Here is a 25,903-nt window from a genome sequence, read left to right as displayed (position 1 = left end):
ATGCTGGAGCATTTTACAGCTTTCTCATAGACACATAGATGCTGCGCCCATGACTATATAGTTTCTCCTCTTATAGAAATAAAAGAGAAATGTCTGCTTTAGTTTCCTCTCTCAGGTTTTTCACCTCAGACAAAAGAGCCCAGTAATCTCACATACATCTGCTTTTGAGTCTCAGTAGCGATGTCAGCAACGTCATATGGTGCCCTCAGATCTGCCAATTTAATTATGGGTCAAGTTCATTACTACCAAGTTTACTATAAGCATGCTAATTTACTGTATATTTGGTAATTATTTTTGATATACAATCATATTTCAGTATATTTCAAGAGAAGTATATTAGTGTACGTTTTGGAGAAAATTACACTCCTGTACTTTTTATTTTGCTTTGCTTTACTTTATTTAACACACAATACACATTAATTGACATCAGTATTTATGATGTAAATGTGTCAGATTTGGCCATTTTCACCTGCTATCCCTGGAACAGACAGTAAAGAAAGAAAAAAACTCACAAAACAATATGGTTACATAACACAAGTTTTTATGTGAGTAACTTTTAATCCATTAATAAGAAATTTTTCTCTGAGTGGCAATTTTTTTTCTGAAATACTGAAATATTTGATGGGTTCTTCCATATTTTCAATAACGCGACATTCCAAGTGTCGTGTTAAATATGTTATGAAACATATTTCAGATTTATGACCCTCTATGCCTCACTAATTCAGTTTCGCATTGCCCTGAAGCTCCACACTTCTCATACAATACAGCACATCCTTTCCATTTTCTCTATGGGTTTGCTGTTGTAATTAAATAATGATCGCTCTAATGGGCACTGTGAAGTCATTGAGGTGTGGTGAAGTGTTTGCAATGTAGCCATCCAAGTCTCATGGGTGAGGAGGAGCAGAGCGGATGGTTTACAGACAGATGCCAAGGGAAATGACAGGCAGTACTGAGACTACATGAGCCAGAGCTTTATCAGGCTCTCTCCTCCACTGCCATTTCTGCCACTTGAGCACCAGACAGACCTGCCGCAGCAAAACTGCATGGTAATACACACCATAGTGCTTGTTTTTTGTAATATTAGACAGTGTCAGAATGTTCATTTTATCAGTTATCTTTCCATTGATATAAGACATAAAATTCAATTAAATTGAGATGGAGAAATAGGCCTATTATTATTATCATCACTGGGGTGGCACGGTGGTGTAGTGGTTAGCACTGTCACCTCACAGCAAGAACGTTCTGGGTTCAAGCCCTGTGGCCGGCGAGGGCCTTTCTGTGTGGAGTTTGCATGTTCTCCCCGTGTCTGCGTGGGTTTCCTCTGGGTGCTCCAGTTTCCCCCACAGTCCAAAGACATGCAGCTTAAGTTAATTGGTGGCTCTAAATTGACCGTAAGTGTGAATGTGAGTGTGAATGGTTGTGTGTCAACCCTGCGATGATCTGGCGACTTGTCCAGGGTGTACCCCGCCTCTCACCCATAGTCAGCTGGGATAGGCTCCAGCTTGCCCACAACCCTGTACAAGATAAGCGGCTACAGATAATGGATGGATGGATGGATGGATGGATGATTATTAGTAGTAATAGTAATACAGTGCTTTTAAAAAATATGCTGATCTGGGCGGCACGGTGGTGTAGTGGTTAGCGCTGTCGCCTCACAGCAAGAAGGTTCTGGGTTCGAGCCCTGTGGCCGGCGAGGGCCTTTCTGTGCAGAGTTTGCATGTTCTCCCCGTGTCCACGTGGGTTTCCTCCGGGTGCTCCGGTTTCCCCCACAGTCCAAAGACATGCAGGTTAAGTTAAAGGATATGGGACATGGATTTTTACCTGGGCATAATTATGTATAAAGGACATAAGAAATGCCATCTAAATCACTGCAGGGCGTCAAAAATGTGAAAATCATCACATTATTCAAGTTTTTCTATACATCAGCGTAAAACAAGGATTCGTTAATGAGCTAGGTGGTCACGTGACCCGTGACGTCACAAAAACTTTCCAAGGAGCCAGCACTTGGGAATCTAATGTAAACAGGTTACCGACATGGACACCATCGACAGTGACATTCCCGATGTTTCACAGAGATGTGAAGTTAGACCCTATCAATTCGAACCGATAGCTGGAAATTCACATGAACATGGATCTTGTCTTTACTCTGACGGGTCAGATGATTCTGAGAGTGAGAGTTCATTCAATCCCCATGAAACTGAAAGCGGTCGGCTGGATAACACTTCCTGGTAAGTTAAAAACAATTCTGCTCAAAGGCTAATGATCTGTTGAAAGAAGTATTATTTTTGTATCATTGAAAGTTCATCATAGATCTAGCTAAAGTCCGTTGCAAGCTAGTTTTTTTTTTTTGCTGATATTTTTCAAGATTGATTGAGATACAATGCTTCCAGAGTCCGAGATGAAAACATTCAAAATGGCGAAACGAGTCAGAATTATGATAATCAATAATTGATACACCCAAAATTATAATACTAATCCTTACCTCGGCTTTCAGTCGCTTAGCGCAGAGGTCTTCAACAGGGGGGTCGCGAAATCGCACCGGATCACTCATATCAACAAAAATATTCCTGCCCTGTCCCCTGGCCTCCGTGCAGGGATGCAAACAGCGCGCCTTTCGGCGGATGCCGCCTTTTTCATGGCTGAATCGCACAGATCCGATTAAAAAAAAAAATAGCGATGTTGGTTCATGGAGCATGAGGCATGAAGTGTAAGGATGAGAGAGAGGTGGTTTGGGTTGGGAAGCTGCGCGCATTTGTGCAGCCTGGCGCAGGTGTGCGCGGCTTCCCGATTTTAACTGGTTTTTTTTTCTCATCCTTATGCTTCCTGTTTCATGTTTCATGAATTAATATCGCTCAGTACCTGAGTATTAATGTTGAAAGAATCCTCAGTGAAATGGTCCGAATACAGTTTGTGGGAAACAGTAGGTGCAAAGTTTTTTCAACAGGTGTTCTGTAAAGTTGTCCTACCAAGCCTACTGTGCATGCGCGAAGCCTACTGCGCAGGTGAGCCCACACTTTCCTCAGCTTCGGGTCCTTGGGGAATGCAAAAAAACTTACTCCAGGGCATTTCCCATTGGAATTATTGCAACCATAAGCAGCACAATACACCATGATGTCCAATGTACTTTAAAGACTATAAAAACAATTTTCTTGTCATCCACTTCTCCATTCATCTACCCGCTTGTGCTGTGCCCGAAAGTTTTTGTGATGTATGATCACATGACAGCGGCTCTTCCGGTTGCAAAAAATGCATATCGGAAGTCGAGCAGAAATGCCATATAATCATCACGAATATAACGATTTTGCTGAATTTAACCTCCTAGGGCTTAGCGGTCACATGCGTGGACAGCACTTTATGGAAATTCGGAACAAGAATCCACATATGTGGACATACTTTTTCTCTAAAAGTACATCTTATCAAAAGATGATGCTTAGTTTTTATTCTAATCAGGTTCTAATAAGCCCAAATAGCAAAGAGAAATAAAAAATGCATGTAAAAAAACAGCTTGGGCCTTAGGAGGTTAATAGATGATTTTGTATTTGTTGATGCAATTAATTCATATTTTTAATGGAAAGAAACTGATATAGCGTGCTTTTATGTTTCATGTCCCATATCCTTTAACTGGCGACTCTAAATTGACCGTAGGTGTGAATGTGAGTGTGAATGGTTGTCTGTGTCTATGTGTCAGCCCTGTGATGACCTGGAGACTTGTCCAGGGTGTGCCCCGCCTTTCGCCCGTAGTCAGCTGGGATAGGCTCCAGCTTGCCTGCGACCCTGTAGAACAGGATAAAGCAGCTAGAGATAATGAGATGAGATGAATATGCTGATCCTGGTCATGACATACTGTAAATAGACAAATGCTGTGTTACTGTGTTTTCAGCTATCATTTTCATCATCAATATACTCTATCATCTTCAGTAAGCACTTTAACCTGATCAGGGTTGTAGTGGAAGCAGAGCAGATCTCGGGAATATAAGGTGCAAATACACCCTGAATGGGATACCACTATGAACATGCACACACAGACACACACAATTTAGCATGACTAAATAGTATACAGACTGTACATGTATACTTTTTTTTTTTGGTGGGAGGAAGTGGGAGAGCCTTTACACAATAGCCTCACTCTGCACTAACGCTAACCTGAGCTCTGGATCAACACACATCCTAGGCTACAAAAAAACTTTATTAACCATGAAAAATATACAGTATAAAGGCACCAGGAGCATCATACCACAGACTAAAGGAAATTGAAGAACCCAGATGTAACCCATGCGGACATAAGGAGAATATACAAAACTCCACACAGATTGCAACCAGAGCTCAGATCTGAACCAGGAACCCTGGAGCTGTGAGGCAGCAACATTACCCACTGCTACTGTAATAAAATCACCAAGTATGTACAAATTAAGAACAGCGTAAAGCAAGAATGATTTTTACTGTTAGCAGGCCTAAAGGTGACAGAAATGATTTGTTTTTTCTGTATGGTGACTGACCAGGAGGCATCATCTGCAAAGTTTCCCACAATAATCTCAAACAACAAAACAGGGAAATAAACAAGCATTCACTTTATCATAAAAAAGGGATTTGCATGCAAAGGCCACTGACTTGAGTTTCCTGACATTTCCGCTTAGAACCAACATATGCTCTTCACAAAGGAATTAAAACAATTAAAAGCATTTTCCTCGCAGCCTTCAGCACATACTATGGATACTGTAAGCATTAAAACATTATGAAAATTAACAATTAGAGAGTAATAGCATGTATTTTCCATTTTCTCAAATTGTACAGCAATAAGTTAAACAACTTAAATAAATTAAAGTTACCATGTATTCTCATTAATGATACAAATGGCATGTGCTAAAAGTAAGATAAGATACAATATGACCAAACATTATTCATCCCGTTTGCTACAAAGCTGGGAGGTCCGTATCGTGAAATACCATGACCAAGGTCTTGAAAGTACTGAGCGAGGCCTTCTGGGCCAAGGTCAGTATTCAAGGCCGAGGTCACGGTATTTCACCATACGGACCGACCTTAAGCTGGTAAATAATATATTTATTTTTTTCTTTACCAAATTCTAACAGAAAATGAGAGCGCCCGAAAGGGAATCCTCATTCACGGCTGTAATGCAAATGGCTTCCTCCTCGGTATACAAGTGCACTTCCATGGCAGGAAAAAACTACATTTTGCCACCTATGTAGTCCCCTATTTATACAAAATTGAGTCATTCAGGATTCAGCCATGTTTTTGCTCAGTGTTTTTGCTCAACCAAAGTTATACAGTATTATGACCTTTATATTGCATAAATAAAGCCATTTGGTGAAACTTTGAAGAAGAGATTGTACTGGTTTAAAGTTTTTACCTAACATAATATTATGTATGATAACATGGTCCAAAATGGGCCTCATTAACTAATGAGATCAAACTGTTAGCAAGTTAGAGGTTTTTAGCTTTCTCCCGGAATGTTTTCTTTTATTTTGTCTTCCTCAGGGTAGTAAAACTCGCTTTCGCTGTGAACACTGTTGTTATCGCTATCCATGCTGTAAAATTAATGCTATTCTCCAGAGAAATAATATATTTATTTTTTTCTTTACCAAATTCTAACAGAAAATGAGAGCGCCCAAAGGGAAAACCGAGCCGAGCCGCCATTTTGAATCCTCATTCACGGCTGTAATGCAAATTGCTTCCTCCTCGGTATACAAGTGCACTTCCATGGCAGGAAAAAAACTACATTTTGCCACCTATGTAGTCCCATATTTATACAAATAGGAGTCATTCAGGATTCAGCCATGTTTTTGCTCGGTGTTAGCAAATTACAGTTTTTAGCTTTCTCCTGAAATGTTTTATTTTATTTCTTCCTCAGGGTAGTAAAACTCGCTTTCGCTGTGAACACTGTCGTTATCGCTATCCATGCTGTAAAATTAATGCTATTCTCCTGAGAAATGCTGGCAAAAATTTATAAGATTTTTGATAATCTTATAAATAAATCTTATAAAAAAGATAAATGTTGACAAAAAATGCTACTATGTTTGTTGTTGTTGTGAACGAGCGAGTCGCCAGAGGTCCATAACCGGGGTCCATACCGTAGGATACGGACCCGCTCACCAGCCAATCAGAGCGCAGGATTTGGACGGCGAAAAAAATAATAAACATTATTGCAACAATGAAATATTTAATTGTTTGTGTAATATGGGCTATTCCGGAACATATACAGGAACATTTCAAAGACATTGCTTATGTTTAGAGAGATTTAACGCCAAAAAGAAGATGAAAGCAATGCAGCTACACGATTGATTTGTGTAGGCATTTCTTCAAGTAACTGTCTATGGACAAATTTTCATGAAATAATATGAAAATTGCATTGAGTTTTGTTTTGTACTTCAGTGTAATCTTCAAGAGCGGTCTTCTGAAATATTATCAGGTTCAGAAACAGGGTCTGAGAATAGGACATGAGAATTAATGCGAATATTGCAGTAGTCTATTGCAGTAGAGACGAGTAATAAAGTGAACAGAGCCAGAGGCGTGACGAGCTCTGCATTCCCAGAGACACAAGTGTTAAGTGCCTTAGCACTAAGGGAGGCAAAATTTTAGACTGTATTGATTCACTGATACACACCGAAGTCCAGTTGTAGCGCCTTGTTTCAGCTGTTCTTACTTACTACCCTACATTATTCACACAGTATCAACCAACAGACAGACTAAGAGCAGCCCTTAGATCCATGAACACACACACACACACACACACACACTGAAGAATATTGCCTCACTGGCAACAGCTACAATACACACATTGCATGACTAAGCTGCATGCTGCTGACTGAAGAGGTGACAGCCGGAGCCCCAGCTGATGTCCCTGTGGTACAGCAGCTCTGTCACAGCATGATCCTCTGGCTTCCTGTCAGTCTCCCCTCCTTTCCTGCCAGCATGTATCAGCATCAGCCCCAAGCAGGAACACACAACGCGCCACAAGCACCCAAGAGTAACAACCAGGCCAACACATTTACACACACAAACATGCACACATATGCAAAATAAACTGCATGCATGTGCAAATATACATCCAGATGTGTGCACACGCTACAGTCACACAAACACAGAGACAAAAACAGATGCATGAGCTTGAACAGATCATTACAGCTCAGAATGAGTTTTGTGATCCCGGGCATTGCACCCATTTCTCCTTGTCCAAGCACTTCTTTCTGGCCCAATGGATCTTGAGGCTGCATACATTCTTACACTCTTTGCCACAGATGCATCTAGTTTCCATCGCTTGTCCATTAGCCTGGGTTGAAATCCTTGATCCATCCTTTTGAGGCTCTCATCCCCCCCCCCCCCCCCCCCCCCCCCTGGGATCCCTTGGGGGTATACAGTGGTGCTTGAAAGTTTGTGAACCCTTTAGAATTTTCTATATTTCTGCATAAATATGACCTAAAACATCATCAGATTTTCACACAAGTCCTAAAAGTAGATAAAGAGAACCCAGTTAAACAAATGAGACAAAAATATTACACTTGGTAATTTATTTATTGAGGAAAATGAGCCAATATTACATATCTGTGAGTGGCAAAAGTATGTGACCCTTTGCTTTCAGTATCTGGTGTGACCCCCTTGTGCAGCAATAACTGCAACTAAACGTTTGCGGTAACTGTTGATCAGTCCTGCACACCGGCTTGGAGGAATTTTAACCCGTTCCTCCGTACAGAACAGCTTCAACTCTGGGATGTTAGTGGGTTTCCTCACATGGACTGCTCGCTTCAGGTCCTTCCACAACATTTCCATTGGATTAAGGTCAGGACTTTGACTTGGCCATTCCAAAACATTAACTTTATTCTTCTTTAACCATTCTTTGGTAGAACGACTTGTGTGCTTAGGGTCATTGTCTTGCTGCATGACCCACCTTCTCTTGAGATTCAGTTCATGGACAGATGTCCTGACATTTTCCTTTAGAATTCGCTGGTATAATTCAGAATTCATTGTTCCATCAATGATGGCAAGCCGTCCTGGCCCAGATGCAGCAAAACAGGCCCAAACCATGATACTACCACCACCATGTTTCACAGATGGGATAAGGTTCTTATGCTGGAATGCAGTGCTTTCCTTTCTCCAAACATAACGCTTCTCATTTAAACCAAAAAGTTCTATTTTGGTCTCATCCGTCCACAAAACATTCTTCCAATAGCCTTCTGGCTTGTCCACGTGATCTTTAGCAAACTGCAGATGAGCAGCAATGTTCTTTTTGGAGAGCAGTGGCTTCCTCCTCGCAACCCTGCCATGCACACCATTGTTGTTCGGTGTTCTCCTGATGGTGGACTCATGAACATGAACATTAGCCAATGTGAGAGAGGCCTTCAGTTGCTTAGAAGTTACCCTGGGGTCCTTTTTGACCTCGCCGACTATTACACGCCTTGCTCTTGGAGTGATCTTTGTTGGTCAACCACTCCTGGGTAGGGTAACAATGGTCTTGAATTTCCTCCATTTGTACACAATCTGTCTGACTGTGGATTGGTGGAGTCCAAACTCTTTAGAGATGGTTTTGTAACCTTTTCCAGCCTGATGAGCATCAGCAATGCTTTTTCTGAGGTCCTCAGAAATCTCCTTTGTTCGTGCCATGATACACTTCCACAAACATGTGTTGTGAAGATCAGACTTTGATAGATCTCTGTTCTTTAAATAAAACAGGGTGCCCACTCACACCTGATTGTCATCCCATTGATTGAAAACACCTGACTCTAATTTCACCTTCAAATTAACTGCTAATCCTAGAGGTTCACATACTTTTGCCACTCACAGATATGTAATATTGGATCATTTTCCTCAATAAATAAATGACCAAGTATAATATTTTTGTCTCATTTGTTTAACTGGGTTCTCTTTATCTACTTTTAGGACTTGTGTGAAAATCTGATGATGTTTTAGGTCCTATTTATGCAGAAATATAGAAAATTCTAAAGGGTTCACAAACTTTCAAGCACCACTGTACTTCAGAAGGTTCACTTGTAGCTTGCAGGGGTTTCTTCCTCATGAAAGATGCAAGCCAGGGTGCTCGCCCAACTTTCCCCTGTCACTGTCCTTCTTTGCTGTCAACTGCCTCTCCAGTAGTCACCAATCTATTCTTGGTTGTCATCTGGTGTGTTCCCAGATGTCAGTGGTTAACCCAGAGTATGAGATTGCAGGATACATAAAGTTTTCTGCAAGGAAATGTTTATTTTGCATTTTTACCTTGCCTGTGACGGAGTAAGCAGGATGAGGTATTGTACTCAGTGCGGTGTTTGTTTGTGTGTCTGTCTGTTAACAATCTAGCGTCTAGACGGTTGCACCAATTGACTTCAAATTTTCAGGGTAGGTGGGCAATGGTCCATAGATTACCTGATTAAATTTTGGGGGTAATCGGGTCAACGTCACCAGAAAGGTCAACCTTCCGGTCAAAATAACATTTTCCATAATAACTCAAAAACGGTTGCCAATAAACAAATGTTTACTATTATGAGCAAATAGGAACTCCCATATGGCCTTTCATTTGGCACCATGATCTTTGACCTTGAGTGACCTTGAAAGGTCAAACTCAAGGTCATGGATTTTCATAGGACTATAACCTGACAGCTTCAACATATCAACATATAGGTATAAAATAAGTGCTGCCGGGCAAGGTTTGTTTTGCCTGGCAACACTTGTTGGAACTAGTCTCATCTCATTATCTCTAGCTGCTTTATCCTTCTACAGGGTCGCAGGCAAGCTGGAGCCTATCCCAGCTGACTACGGGCGAAAGGTGGGGTACACCCTGGACAAGTCGCCAGGTCATCACAGGGCTGACACATAGACACAGACAACCATTCACACTCACATTCACACCTACGGTCAATTTAGAGTCACCAGTTAACCTAACCTGCATGTCTTTGGACTGCGGGGGAAACCGGAGCACCCGGAGGAAACCCACGCGGACACGGGGAGAACATGCAAACTCCGCACAGAAAGGCCCTTGCCGGCCATGGGGCTCGAACCCGGACCTTCTTGCTGTGAGGCGACAGCGCTAACCACTACACCACCATGCCGCCCTGTTGGAACTAGTGTCCAGTGTAAATTGTAACCTGTGTCTCCAGGTAAGTGTACTGATAACTGATTAGCTATGAATTAAAGCTGGGCTAACATCAGAAAACTCTAGGTACGACTACGGAGCCTAAAATAATAAGAGGTCAGCAGAGAACAGACAATGCAGAGCAGGTAAGTTTGAAAAATGTATTATCCAAAATTATAGACAGTTATTCACACTTCCTACCTATCTAAGCCGGCTTCCTGAGTGCACAGGCGCACATTAAAGGGCCCCAAAATAAATAATTTCAAAATAAAATGTCCTTTTGTGAGATTCTTATTGGAGTTAAAGGAAACAAAGTTGGTCCATTGTCTCTAGTTCTTAGTGTGTGTTTCTTGAAGTATGTATGTTCTTCTACTACCCAGGTAGGTTTACATGTGATCTTATCTGTATCTCAAATGAAGGAGAGTGATAATGATGGTTCCAAAGATGCCACGGCTGGCCACACCAGGCTCTTGGTCCGTTCAATGTCGACTTCTGCGGTTGGCTCACCACTGACCGCCAGGGTCAGGTTCAAATGATCTCTCTCTCTCATCAAAAAAAAAAAAATCAGAGATATCTTGAGGAGCTCGCAGATTCATGCGGCTCAACTCTCTCTCTCACAGCTTTCAACCAGTAGTTCTCAGTAGGATGACTGTGTGCTCTCGGGCAATGTCTCGATCCAAGAGAGTGAATACGGGCTGAAGATTTTCTTTACAGTGCACGTGCCACCTGCTGGCGGGGCAGAGGATTGCAGTACCTCACAAAAGCAAGCTCTGTAACCTGATGTGGGTTACACTCTCCCCTCCAATCTCATGCATGTCCCTGTGCATGACAATGTTCAGATGGTTAATACTTGAGGGGACAGGGCAGGGGAATGAGCTGGCACTTCACTCTCGCTTATGATGTCATTCCAAACAGCATTCAGCCCTTGGAAGAAAGACTTCACCACTGTGACTAAGGGGTTTCCCAGTTCGGTATAGTCAAGCCGCCTAGGTGGCTGACGATTCCTCTCAGATCTCCTAATGGGGTCATCAATGTCTGCTTGCTCCTCCGTCTCCTTAATCTCCTCTTCTCCTTCATTTTCAGGGACATTTGTCTCGTCACATTCTGGCATGTCGGAGAAGAATGTAAGTTGTTCAGGATAGTCCTCATCTGACAAGTCCTTCACAAGGCTGTCATTGTCAGGTAAGTTTGTCTCCCTTTCCGCAGGTTCACTTCCAGGTAATTTTGGTTTTTCCATAGGTTCATTTCCAGGTAGGTTTTTCTTTTCCACAGGTTCATTTTCAGGTAGGTTATTCGCACTAGCTGGAACATCATCGGTCACCTTGTTGGGGTTTGTTGTCAGGTTCTCTTTAGAATGGCTTGGAACACAGTGTCTTGGAACATCTCGCGAGACAATACATCTAGTTACCTCTGGAACTGGTTCTTTTTGGGACCAGGTAACAGGAATGGTATCATCCTTATCTGAGGATTGATCAACTTCTCTTGGGTCACTGCGAGTGTTCTGGTGTGTCTTGTGGCGCTCGGGTGGTTTGGGTTGTGTGCACTCTTCCGTTGTTACAGAGAGGAACCCACATGGGAGCAAGAGGTCTCGATGCAGCATGCGCCAGAGGCCTTCTCTGGTCTCTGGTTTGACTGTGTACACAGGGAGGTCTCCAGCTTTCCTCACTACCACATGGACAATGGACTCCCATTTATCAGTGAGCTTGTGCTTTCCACAAATACGTACGTTCCTGACAAGTACTCTGTCTCCAATGTCCAAAGCAGAAGGAGTCACACGCTTATCGAACCTTGTTTTGTTCTTTTCAGCTACCTTGGCAGCACTCCTTGTAGCTATTTTGTAGCTCTCCTCGAGGTGGGATCTGAGGTGTTTTACGTACTGCGAGTGTGACTTCTGTTGCTCTTCTTTGACAGGTAAGCCGAATGCAAGGTCGACCGGCAGGCATGGCTGGCATCCAAACATTAGCTCATACGGTGTGAACCCAGTCACTTCACTTCTGGTACAATTGTATGTGTGGACCAAAGGCTTCACAAAGTCCTTCCAGTGTGACTTATCCTGGTTTTCCAGAGTGCCAAGCATGTCTAACAGAGTGCGGTTAAAATGTTCCACCGGGTTACCCCTTGGGTGGTACGGGGTAGTTTGAATTTTCTGTATGCCTGCAACTTCACACAGTTCTTTGATCAGCTGCGACTCAAAATCAGGACTTTGGTCACTGTGCAGTTTCTCTGGAATGCCATAATGGATGATGAAATTGTCCCATAAGCACTTTGCAACCATTCGAGCCTTTTGGTTTGGTGTTGGGATAGCCACTGCATATTTTGTGAAGTGATCTGTGATCACGAGAATGTCCTTTGTGTTACTTCTGTCCGGTTCAATGGACAAGAAGTCCATGCAGACCAGTTCAAGCGGTCGTGTTGTCATGATGCCTTTCTGTTTCTTCACGTGCAGCAGTAAAAGACCTCGGAGTGATTATTGACCCCAGTCTTTCATTCGAAACTCACACTGATAACATCACCCGGATAGCTTTCTTTCATCTCAGAAATATTGCAAAGATAAGAAATTTAATGTCATTGCATGATGCAGAAAAACTAGTCCATGCTTTCGTTACCTCCAGGTTGGATTATTGTAATGCCTTACTGTCTGGATGTTCCAATAAGTGCATAAACAAGCTCCAGTTAGTTCAAAATGCAGCAGCAAGAGTCCTTACTAGAACTAGAAAATATGACCACATCACGCCTGTCTTATCCACACTGCATTGGCTCCCAATCAAATTTCGTATTGAATATAAAATACTACTATTGACCTTTAAAGCACTAAATGGTCTCGCACCACAGTACCTGAGTGAACTTCTGCTCCTCTATGACCCACCACGCCTACTTAGATCAAAATGTGCAGGCTATCTGCTGGTACCTCGTATAGTGAAGGCTACATCAGGGGGCAGAGCCTTTTCTTACAAAGCCCCACAGTTATGGAACAGCCTTCCAAGTAATGTTCGGGAATCAGACACAGTCTCAGCATTTAAGTCTAGGCTGAAAACATATCTGTTTAGTCAAGCCTTTTGTTAATGGTGTTTATGAGGTAAAGGAGTAGATCTGGAGGGTCCTCAGACATAGAGTGTTTTGGTAAACTGGGATGTATGGATGCTGTCAGTCCCCACTCGCTTGCTCACTCGAGTTTGTTGACGGTGTAGTGGCTGGCTGCTTTATGTCCCGGGGCTCCCTCATGCCTGTGTTACCTTCTGGCTCTCTCCTTTTAGTTATGCTGTCATAGTTAGTTGCCGGAGTCCCTGCTTGTACTCGGTGCAATATGTATACTGTTCCTACTTATTCAGGTGACATTGGGCATACCTAACCACCTGTGTTTTCTTTCCCTCCCCCCCACCCCAAATCTGTCCCTCTGAGTTACATGGAGTCAACAGGAAATCTTTTGGTGGAGACGGTGGAGACCTCGACTGGCTATCGTAGCCTGCAGGGAATCGGCCGTCAGACATTCTGTCGCATGTCCCAGACCCAGTGAAATGTAACTGAATTGTCTTGGCCAGCCCTAAGGGTCCCATCTGCATCTCATCATTGCTGAGGAGTGTGCTCCCATCACCCAATCAAGCATCCAGCCAGAGCAGGTCATGATATATTTTACCATATTAACATGCCATTGTGTGTTATGCCTGATGTAAAGACTCTCGTCTCTGTGAGCCTACCACACAGATTTAATACTTGTCATTTTTAGGGCATACCTAACAATGTGTTTTCTTTCTCTCTCTCTTCCCCCCCCATCTGTCCCTCTGAGTTACATGTTGATCCTGGGATTGAGATGCTGGCCTCTTCTGCCCCTCGGACCTGCTTGATCCATCCTGGTGCCCTGTGTCTGGTCGGAGTTTTATCGCCCCACTCCTGTGAAGGACGGCCCCATGAGGACAGTTGAGGGTTATACCTGTTAAAACTGTTAATATTATAGTCAGACTGTCTGTTGTTGCCCAAATGAGGATGGGTTCCCTTTTGAGTCTGGTTCCTCTCGAGGTTTCTTCCTCATGTCGTCTGAGGGAGTTTTTCCTTGCCACCGTCGCCACAGGCTTGCTCATTGGGGATAGATTAGGGATAAAATTAGCTCATGTTTTAAGTCGTTCAAATTCTGTAAAGCTGCTTTGCGACAATGTTTATTGTTAAAAGCGCTGTACAAATAAACTTGATTTGATTTGATTTGATGATGTTCACTAAAGGTGCGGCCCTCTCAGGTAAGGTTTTCCTGCGCACACACCTGTTACATGTCTTGACTTTCTTCTCAATGTCAGAGGCCATCCTCAGCCAGTAAAATCTGGCTCTGACCAACTCCAGCGTGTGGTCTTGTCCCATATGGCCCATGTTGTCATGCAGGCTCGTTAAGACCATCTCACGAAGTTCTTCAGGTAAGACTAACTGGTATTGTGTGTTGCCTTCTTCTTGGGGTGTTCTATAGAGGATGCCGTTTCACAGTTCAAGCCTATTCAATTCTCTCAACAACAGAGATAGGTCTGGAAGCTCAGTTCTCACAGCGGGCAGTGGTTTCTCGCCACGCTCAATCTGGGAGATGACATGTTCAATGCACTGGTCAGCTCTGTTTGTCTCTGAGATCTGCCTCTGATAGGTGCAGGATGATGGGAAGTCCTCCGAGCTCATCTTCCTGCTCAAAGCTGTCAGGTACAGCATCTCCAGAGATGGCAAGGCTCTCGACGAGGGAGATACTTCCATCACTGCCCATTCCATCATTGGCACAATAGACAAGTTGTCTCTCACAAATGCCATGAACGACCCCATGGTCCACGGCCTCAATGTTATCTGGATCCGACAGATGATGTTGTGTGAACTGGCGGATCCTGTCCCACTCCTTTTGAGATGAGGGGTCATCACGCAGGTCGCCATGGGGACATTGCGATAGTGCGTCAGCATCTCCATTCTGCTTCCCGGAGCGGTACTGGAGCTTAAAGGAGAAGGTAGAAAGGGCCGCTAATCACCTGTAGCTGATTGCGTCGAGTTTGGCTGAGGTAAGTATGTAGGTGAGAGGGTTGCTGTAGGTGACTACTGTGAACTGGTTGCCATAGAGGTAGTCACTGAACTTCTCTGTTACAGACCATTTCAGCACTAAAAACTCGAGCTTGTGAGCTGGATAGTGGGACTCACTACGCGATAACCCTCTGCTTGCATAGGTAATGACACGCAGCTGTCCCTCCTGCTCCTGATATAAGGCCGTTCCGAGGCCGGTGGAACTCGCATCCGTGTGAAGGATGTAAGGCAGTACAGGATTTGCGAAGGCCAGGACTGGGGACGTTGTCAACTTATCTATGATCATCTCAAATGCATATTGGCAGGCAGGAGTCCAACAGTTCAGAAATGGTTATTTGGGGTGATAGTATTGTCCACTCCTTTCCTTGGACTTTGGATGCTTCCATGGAGGTGGGTAGCCAGATATTAAGTCATTCAGGGGTTTCATTATACTTGAATAGCCTTTAATGAACTTCCTATAATACCCACAGAATTTGAAGAAGGCTCTCAACTCTTTTAGATGCTGAGGGACTGGCCAGGTCTTTAGTGCTGCAATCTTTTCCGGATCGGTCTCCACTCCCCGCTCCGAGACCACATGCCCCAAGTGCCGGACTGAGGACTGAAAGAATTTACATTTCTCTGGAGACAGCTTTAGTCCATACTCCTTCAGGCAGTTGAGAACCTTGGTGAGTCTGGCTTCATGATCTTCTAAAGTTTTCGAGAAGACTATCAAGTCATCCAGGAAAACGACAACTTCCTTCAAGTTCATGTCTCCCATGCACTTTTCCATCGGTCTCTGGAAGGTACTTGGGGCGTTTGTCACTCCCTGAGGCATGCGATTAAATTCCCAGAAACCAAGTGGGCATACGAAGGCAGTCTTTGGCTTGTCAGCCTTGTCAACTTCGATCTGATAATAGCCAGACTTTAGATCGAGGATGCTGAACCACTTGGAACCGGAGAGTGCTGTGAAGGTGTCATCCATCCTCGGGAGTGTGTACGCATCTTTCACCGTCTGCAGGTTCAGTTTCCTGTAGTCAATACAGAGGCGTACCTGTCCATTCTTCTTCCTGACTACAACAATTGGGGAGGAGAATGGAGACTCACTTTCACGGATCGCCCCAGCGTCGAGAAGCTCTTGAAGATGTTGACGAACAGCTTCTACGTCGTGTGGGTGTATCGGCCGAGCTCTGAGTTTGAATGGTGTCTCCTCGGACAGTTTGATGTGATGCTTGACTTTGTCTGTCCTTCCAAAATCAGTGTCGTTCAGGGCAAAGACCTCAGGCATGCTGCTCAGTTTTTGAGTGATTCTGTCTTTCCATTCTGGAGGGACTGGGGACTCACCAAAGTCAAAGGCTAGGTCAGCTGCTTTGGAGTGTTCTGATTCAGATGGCTTGGTCATGCTCTGTTTGTGGGACAGAATGGTTTGGATTACACTAAGCTCTGCAATCACAATCTTGGCTGGGATGGTAATGTCATGATCTGACTCATTGTAGATGACAACTGGTAGTTTGCCTGGCTGCCTGCTTGGTAGATCAACGAAACAGGGCTTTACTAGCAGTCCTCCAGGGAGAGAAGACGATGAAGGGTACTCCACGATGACATACCTCTCAGTATGGAACTCCTTGACTGACACCATTCCCTCCAGAACGACTGTTCCTCCAGCTGGAATGACTTTTCTATCTCTGCCTTGCATCCTCACCAGTCCGATGTTACTGTCATGGCTTTGTTTCCGTCGCAGTTGAAGTACCTTCAGCACTGTCCTGTAGCTGTTTGGGACAGGATGGTGGTTTGCTGAGCTTTTCTCTCTGCACATGCCATACACTACATCGAGTGTGTTTGTACCGATCAGTACGTGGTACCCTGAAGTGCCGCTGTCTGGAACAACCAAGGCCAACGTTGGGACTTCGTATTCAGCTCCAAGGAACTGTTTTGGGAAGATGATGGCGACTTCAACATATCCAAGGTAGGGCACAGATTAACCATTGGCCCCTTCAACTTCCAGGTTATAGAGTGGTTCGATCGGTTGCTCAAGTAAGTATTGGTCGTAGAAGGACTTCGTGACTGTGGTTACTTGCGAACCTGTGTCAAGGAGACAGCTGAACTGCTTGCCATGAATTGTGACTTGACCTGTACTCTTCATGCCAATCAGTTTTTGCAGGATTTTGAAGGGGTGTTTTCTGATATTGGATTGGTTCAAGGCAGCACGGAACTTGGGCTTAATATCACTTTCATCTTTAGCAGGGCGTTGGTGAACTGCTCCAGTCTCAGTTTGCCCTGTAACTGAGACTCCATCTAAAAATCCGTATTGTCTGGTGAGTGTTATTGGGCCTCCCAGAGGCACTGCTTTTCTCTTAACTGATCATTGACAAGAGTAGGGTTTGGATTGTTACTGCAAGCTGAGGAAATGTGACTGTCCTCGCCGCACTTGAAACAGTACCAAGGTCTCGGCTGGGTGCTTGTCTTTGAGTTGGTAGGCTTCCAGCTTGATGCTCTAGGGTCAAGTTTAGATGGCGCTGGTCCGCTTGGTCGTTGTTCAGAGCTCACCTTGGGTGTCGGGGGCTTTTTGGCTTTCTTAGACATAAGCGTGGTGAGTTGGCTCTGCAGAGATACCACCTGCTGTTTAAGCTCTGTCAGTGGGTCAGAATCAGGCTGGAACACTGCTTGTTGACTGCAGGCGCATGCACTCTGAGAGCTTGCCATAGCCCGCTGCCGGTGTGAGCCAAGGTGCTTCTTCATACGCGTGGCTTTAGCTGCCTGCCTATCTTCTTCAGTGTGGATTAATAACAGGAGCTCTGAAAATGCTGGAGGGTGACTTTTCTTCAAGGTTGAGGTCAGAGAGCAAGGTGTTGTCCCAACACCCATGACAAAACTGTTTGAAAGTGTGTCTATCTGCTTCTCCAGCAGCAGCTCCTCCTCTCTTCACAGCAAGGTTCGGGGCAGCTTGAAGACGGCAGAGGTAAGTAGAGGCCTTTTCACCAGGATCCTGAAGAGTATTCATAAACTGGGCGAAAAGCTCTTCACCATCCTCAATGGTTCCAAAGGCTGCGTCCAGCAGTTGAAGGTAGGTTTCAGGAGTAGCTTCAGGGCTTAATCTTTTGACAATATCTGCTGCAGGGAAGAACAAACTTTCAAAGATTTTCCATGATTTCTGAAGACTAGACATGGTGGGGTCTTTCCTGAGAAGCTCAACATGTGAACGCCATGTGTCATAGTCTGTCTCACTATTGGGTCTGGGGATCTTTCCTGAGAATGAACGAAGCTTGATAGGAAAGTGTGAATGTGTGTTTAATTCATCTCTCCTCACAATATGCTTGACAATGAACTTTTGAATTTCAGGTGGATTCAGGTCGCTCTCCACACTGGACAGACTCTACCTCAAATCAGCTGGTGGACATGGCTCAGCACCACTGTGAACGAACCTTACCTGAGAAGAACCTGGGAGCACCTGGGGGTGTGGGGGTTCAACTGTGTCAAGAGATGTGTTGAGCTGTTTGGCTCCAGACTCATTATTACCACTGCCATCAGTCTCGATTGCCTCACTGATCTCTGACATCATGTCTTTCATCACTTCTTCGAAGCCTCTTCAACTCAGTTTCACTAACTTCTTTATTTCATCAAGGTAAGTTTTGGTAACACTGCAGCCAACTTTAGTACTGTACACACTTACCAGAGCTTGAACATAGTATTTTGTGGGTGGTAGAAAAGGGCAACTGGACTTGCTTGACGATTCTTGAAAATGTTTCACCTCTCATCCAAAAGGCTTCCTCAGTTCTGTCTGACTAATAGGGAGTATCAGATATTTATCCTCTCCTGGATCAGAATCAGAATCAGAATTCTGATGACCAGCTCATCTAAGTTGTCATTGAGGCATCATGACACCTTAGATGAGCTGGTCATCAGAATTCTGATTCTGATCCAGGAGAAGATAAATATCTGATACTCCCTATTAGTCAGACAGAACTGAGGAAGCCTTTCGGACGAGAGGTGAAACATTTTCAAGAATCTTCAAGCAAGTCCAGTTGCCCTTTTCTACCACCCACAGTTTACTATAACCTGGATGATTGAGAATCTTCACAGACAACATAGTATTTTACATCTGGATTGTCTTTAAGTTCATGTGTGTAGGGCAGAAGAGGGGCTAAGGCTTCAATGGCAACACCATCTTGATACTCAATAATCAGATTTTTATAAAACTCTGAGTTAACATCAGTGACTGGGACAAGTCTCATGGAGCCATACTTCTTAAGGAAGTCTATGATCTCCCCATCTTCTGGTGATTCAAGCAAACCACTCACCATCACTGTATTGGGGACTTTGATACCTGAGCTCATTATGAACTCCATCTTTAGTAAAGAGTAACTTATACACAGATAACAAAGAACTTACACACTTGTAAATTGTTTCACACCCTTGTAATGTGGTTCACTGCTGATACATAACTAGGCTCCTGGCTGGCTCGCCACTTGTAACCCATGTCTCAAGGTAAGTGTACTGATAACTGATTTAATTAGCTATGAATTAAAGCTGGGCTAACATCAGAAAACTCTAGGTACGACTACGGAGCCTAAAATAATAAGAGGTCAGCAGAGAACAGACAACGCAGAGCAGGTAAGTTTGAAAAATGTATTATACAAAATTATAGACAGTTATTCACATTCCCTACCTATCTAAGTCGGCTTCCTGAGTGCACAGGCGCACATTAAAGGGCCCAAAAATAAATAATTTCAAAATAAAATGTCCTTTTGTGAGATTCTTCTTGGAGTTAAAGGAAACAAAGTTGGTCCATTGTCTCTAGTTCTTAGTGTGTGTGTGTGTGTGTGTGTTTCTTGAAGTATGTATGTTGTTCTACTACCTGGGTGGGTTTAAGTGTGATCTTATCTGTATCTCAAATGAAGGAGAGTGATAATGATGGTTCCAAAGACGCCACGGCTGGCCACACCAGGCTCTTGGTCCGTTCACTGTTGACTTCTGCAGTTGGCTCGCCACTGACCGCCAGGGTCAGGTTCAAATGATCTCTCTATCTCATCAAAAAAAAAAACAATCGAAGGTATCTTGAGGAGCTCGCAGATTCATGTGGCTCAACTCTCTCACAGCTTTCAACCAGTAGTTCTCAGTAGGATGACTGTGTGCTCTCGGGCAATGTCTCGATCCAAAGAGAGTGAATACGGGCTGAAGATTTTCTTTGCAGCACACGCACCACCCGCTGGTGGGGCAGATGATTGCAGTACCTCACAAAAGCAAGCTCTGTAACCTGATGTGGGTTACAAAATGCTTTATAACAGTTAAATGTTTCTTTAAGTTATTTGACATGGGAAAGTCTTCACAACAGAAGCAAGGAAAAGGACTGCTTTATGGTTTCTCAGTAACATGACAAGCTGCAGTTGTTTGTCATTAACTTCACAAGAGAGAAAAAAGAGAGGCTGGTGAGGGAACCGACTATTATAACTGCTATAATGGTATAGTGCTATAACATTAATTGTTAACATTAAGTTGATACAGCATACTTTTAATAAATAAAGATTGTGGAATAAAACACTTCAGGATGTGCTGTTATAAGAAAATAACCAACTTTGGGATGATAACAGCAAGTCCTCTTTGTGTCTGGCAGCATCACACCACACCATCATTGATCATTTTCATATAATAGCATACCATGTTGTGTTCTGTTCTTAACTTAATCACTCATTTCAAAGAATTTAAAACCGTTTCACTGCTTGAGACAAAGTTTTATCAAAATTGTAACCTTTGACAGGTTAACACTTTTACTGGCAGAGTCCAAAAATCCAACTCCCTACAAATATTTAATGTAGGTCAGCCCTATCATCATGCAAGTACTGTATAATAATATGCATAATCTAAAACTAGGGGTACTTGTATCCCAGACAATATACCCAATCATAAACTAGAGATACACCCTTGCTATCACCTGTTCCTTGTTTCACAGTGCTGTAGTGCGCAGACAAGAGAAAATATCATCAGAAGGGTGCTGTCTGTAATCTCGCAAAAAGTGGAAAGACAGAATCCTCTCAAAAGCCAAACCCGATAGTGTAATCCATCACGGCTGCTCCCAAGGCTTTATTTTGGGACAGAATGCAATCTAGTTCACTTCTATATAGAACCAATGCGCTACAAAAAGCCCTTGCAGAAAGTGAATTAATCATATTCTTTATACAGATAACACACCCACTGTACTAGACGGCAACAGGGGAGAACACAACAAAGTTCAGACTGTATTAATAGGTAACTGTTCTACTGTTCAGTCACATTTCGTTTGCACTAGTTTTATGGGGCTGTGTTTAAAGTTCAAAGACATGTGGTTAGGTTAACATGAGGCAGCCTTGGGCTGACGTGCCCTTGAGCAAGGCACCTAACCCCCAACTGCAACTCGGGCGCTGTAGCATGGCTGCCCACTGCTCTCACTTGTGTGTGTACACGCATGTGTTCACTGCTTCAGATGGGTTAAATGCAGAGGATGAATTTCATTGTGCTTGAGTGTGCATGTGACAAATAAAGGCTTCTTCTTCTTTTAGATTATGTGATAGATACAAAGGCACCTAACCCCCAGCTGCTCCCCGGGCACTGTAGGATGGCTGCCCACTGCTCTGAGTATGTGTGTGTTCTCATTGCTCACTTGTGTGTGTGTGTGTGTGCGCGCGCGCGCGCATGTGTGTGTTCACTGCTTCAAACGTGCGTGCGCGCGTGCGCATGCGTGTGTTCACTGCTTCAAACGGGTTAAATGCAGAGGATGAATTTCACTGTGCTTGAGTGTGCATGTGACAAATAAAGGCTTCTTCTTCTTAAAACAGTGTAGAATGCCAGTTTTAATTAATGTAAGAGTGCAACCTGATGTACTCGATATTGCCAAACAATCCTAGTGAGCCAAAGCACTTGGCACACTTGTACAAAGGACAGAAGAACATAATCCTAAATAGGTTTATAATGCAAACACAAATTGTCAATCTTGTTTCAACCTGATTGTAAACCTATGTACAATCCAAAGGCATCAGCAAATGCTAGATGTCTTCTGTGCTGATGTTCTACATGTCATGAAATGCAGCTGTTTTCAGTTTCTGTTAGATTCAGGGGCTTTTTTGCTCTTAGTAAGTGAATAGAGTGATTCAGATCAGTGATATATGTAATTAGTGTGGGGGGGGGAATGCACATTTTATCCTCAATAGCACAAAAGCAGTTGTTTTTGGAATGGGAATATTTTTAATCTCTAAATTAATGTACTGGTTTGTCTGTGGAGTCCCTCTGGTTGCATGCCATGTTTTTATAGCCACAATCTTATGATCTTACGATCTTATTTCCACTACTAAGTCAGAGCAATGCATCATTTTTATTAAGAGTGGATTTGTCACACAATTGAATTCCTCTCACTTTGATTGAGTTATGAGCTCCAATATAATTGATTTCTTAGGCAAGATTTACAATCTGCCACTGATTCTTAACCCAGATAGAACCTTATAATACAAAGGTCACAGATTCTGACAAAGCCTGTGGTTCTTCTTATTAGAAAGCAAACATATCTTCAAGAATCATACTCACATCCAATCATCATCATGGCCACAGCAAAAATCTTCTCCCCATCCGTGGTGGGGGCAATGTTGCCAAACCCGATGCTGGTCAGGCTGGTCATGGTGAAGTACAGCGAGGTGATGTAAACTGAGTCCTTGCTGGGGCCGCCCTCCCACTTGCCTGTACCGCTGGTGTTGAAGCGGTATGGTTTGCCCACTGACTCGCCCAGCAGATATAGCCAGCTGTCGGTGCGCACCACATTGGCCTCTTCGTCAATGACCTCGTAGTCACCAATGCTGTACCAGATGCAGGCCAGCCAGTGGGCGGCCAGGCCAAAGACACACACCAGCAGCACCAGTACTGCTGCTCCATACTCAATGTAGTGGTCCAGCTTGCGGGCCACACGGCCCAAGCGCAGGAGTCGCACCACCTTCAGAGAGCTGAAGAGACTACTAATGCCCTGTATGTCAAACAATAAAGGGAAAATAAGATGTAAGCCTTTTGTGACAAATATTTTCCTGCCTTGTATCACTGGACATACAGTGTAATATACTGCAAAGCTTTTGGATTCTCAAATCTGATTAGTCAGAAAGTGTTGATTAAATATCCGTAACAGAAACTCTGACAACACTGTGAGCTGTAAGGTTTATATTAGTGCATTTGTTCTAATATGTTATCATTTCTATACTAACAACTTGCACAGAGAATTGTATGGAGAATGCTCCACATAATCTAAGGCTAATAATAAACTGATTAAAAGGCATGCTGTTATTTAATAAAGGAAAAATTTATAATCATTGATATGATGAAGGCAGCACAGTGGTGTAGTGGTTAGCACTGTTGCCTCACAGCAAGAATGTTCTGGGTTTGAGCCCAGCAGCCGATGGGGGCCTTTCTGTGTGGAGTTTGCATGTTCTCCCCGTGTCTGCGTGGGTTTCCCCCACAATCCAAAGACATGCAGGTTAGGCTAATTGGTGGCTCTAAATTGACCGTAGGTGTGAATGTGAGTGTGAATGGTTGTGTGTCTCTATGTGTCAGCTCTGTGATGATTTAGGCCAAGTTTACATTAGACCGTATCTGTCTCATTTTCTTCACGGATGCACTGTCCGTTTACATTAAAACGCCTGGAAACGCCGGGAAACGGGAATCCGCCAGCGTCCACGTATTCAATCCAGATCGTGTCTGGTCCGGTGCTGTGTAAACATTGAGAATACGAGGATACGCTGTGCTGAGCTCTAGCTGGCATCGTCATTGGACAACGTCACTGTGACATCCACCTTCCTGATTCGCTGGCGTTGGTCATGTGACGCGACTGCTGAAAAATGGCGCGGACTTCCGCCTTCTATCACCTTTCATTAAAGAGTATAAAAGTATGAAAATACTGCAAATACTGATGCAAATACTGCTCATTGTGTAGTTATGATTGTCTTTAGGCTTGCCATCCTTCCACTTGCAAGTGGTAAGTGACGCGCATGCCCGATATGCACTGAGATCACACACACAGCGGCTCAGTCCCGAATTACTGTTCGTGCACTTCACTCGCGCGCTCTGTGAGCTGTGCAGGGCCGGAGTGCGCACCCTCCAGAGGGCACTCGCTGTTCAGGGCGGAGTGATTTGGAGCGCAGGATGCCTGCGGAGCCGAGCGTATCCGTGTATTGGCGTTGCTGTGTGCAGGCGAATCATGTATTGCCGTTGCTGTGTGCATGTTAATCGTTTTAAAAACGTTAATCTGATGATCCGCTGATACGGTCTAATGTAAACCCCACCTTAGTGACTTGTCCAGGGTGTACCCCGTCTCTCATCCATAGTCAGCTGGGATAGGCTCCAGCCTTCCTGTGACCCTGAACAGGATAAGCGGCTACAGATAATGGATGATATGGTGAAGACTTCTGTAAGGAAGTGTTTGCTTAACATTTACAGAAGGAGTCTCCAGTGTCAGAGCTTTGCATCAGTCTGTAAATTTTCAAATGTGGGACAGAGAAGTTTGCGTGTTCTGATTTCTCAGTGACATGACAAGCTGGATTTTTAAAACTAACTTATTTATTTCAAGACAGAGAAAAAAGGAAGGCTAGCCTTCTTGTTCTTCTTCTTTCAGCTGTTCCCGTTAGGGCTCGCCACAGCGGATAATGTCCCTCCATCTCCTCCTGTCCTCCGTATCTTTTTCTGTTACACCAACCGTCCTTATGTCTTCCTTCACCACATCTATAAATCTCATCTTTGGTCTTCTTCTTTTTCTTCTACCTGGCAGCTCCATCTCAACCATTCTTTTCCCAATATACCCTGGATCTCTCCTCTGCACATATCCAAACCATCTCAATCTCACCTCTCTCACTTTGGCTCCAAGCTGTCCTACATGTGCTGTCCCACTAATATTCTTATTTCTCAACCTGTTCAATTTTGTCACTCCCAGTGAGAATCTCAACATCTTCAGTTCCACTACCTCCAGTTCAGCCTCCTGTCTTTTTATCAGTACCACTGTCTCCAAACCATACAACATCGCTGCTCTTACCACTGTCTTGTACACTTTCCCTTTCACTCTTGCTGGCAAACTCCTGTCACAAATCACTCCTGAAAAAGAAAGGCAAGTGTGGGACAATGACTGTTTATTGTTAATTTTGATATAACGTTTAGGCCGGGTTTTTGCAGTCAGTTACCATATGGCCTCTTCAAAAATCTGATCATTAACCTTTGAAATGCTATATTATACATATATAATGTACTCACACCTTTTTGTACCATAAATGAAATGAAGGAAACGTACAGTAATAACTCCAGGAATAACATTCAGTCATATGATGATAAAATCTGAAGCTCAGCAGGAAATGGTTCTTTCACTCTGAATTTTCAGATCACTGAAATGTTCTGTCAGTTTTGTTCAAGTCTCATATGTGGTGCTCATTAAAATGTATTGCCTTCACTCGAGCAAAGTAAATCAGCAAAAGCATATTGACTAGCAAGGTAAAGAAGTCATGCATGACAGTGGAGAAGCTTCCTCTCTCGGTACAACCTTTTTATAGACACAGGTTTGGGCTGAGTTGTGTTAGCATGCTTACAACACAGCAGCAGAATGAAAAGGTTGGATAACCGGTGTTGACAAGTCCAGCAAAGGCAGTAGCCTCGAAGCTTTGGAGGGTGGAGACTGTGCAAGCAACATTAATCTTTATTTACACCACTTCACTTCACCACTAACACACACACACACACACACACACACACACACACACACACACAATACCCTGACAGCGTCACAAAGCACTTTAAGCACTTTTTAAAATTCTTTTCTTTTAGATGGGAGTA

The 25,903-nt window shown here is 43.7% G+C and overlaps 1 protein-coding gene across 2 annotated transcripts in view; it reads right to left on the bottom strand.

Annotated features, from left to right (window-relative positions):
- kcnh1b (potassium voltage-gated channel, subfamily H (eag-related), member 1b) overlaps nucleotides 1-25,903 on the bottom strand; it is a 93,453-nt gene that overhangs the window by 43,996 nt on the left and 23,554 nt on the right. For both annotated transcript variants that reach the window (XM_060940551.1, XM_060940552.1), the window contains one exon: nucleotides 22,637-23,066. In XM_060940551.1, coding sequence (XP_060796534.1) covers nucleotides 22,637-23,066 — 430 coding nt within the window. The remainder of the gene's footprint in view (nucleotides 1-22,636; nucleotides 23,067-25,903) is intronic.

This window comes from Neoarius graeffei, chromosome 15 (assembly GCF_027579695.1).
Source record: "Neoarius graeffei isolate fNeoGra1 chromosome 15, fNeoGra1.pri, whole genome shotgun sequence".
In the NCBI taxonomy this organism is placed as follows: domain Eukaryota; kingdom Metazoa; phylum Chordata; class Actinopteri; order Siluriformes; family Ariidae; genus Neoarius; species Neoarius graeffei.
This window is presented reverse-complemented; position numbering and strand designations above follow the sequence as displayed.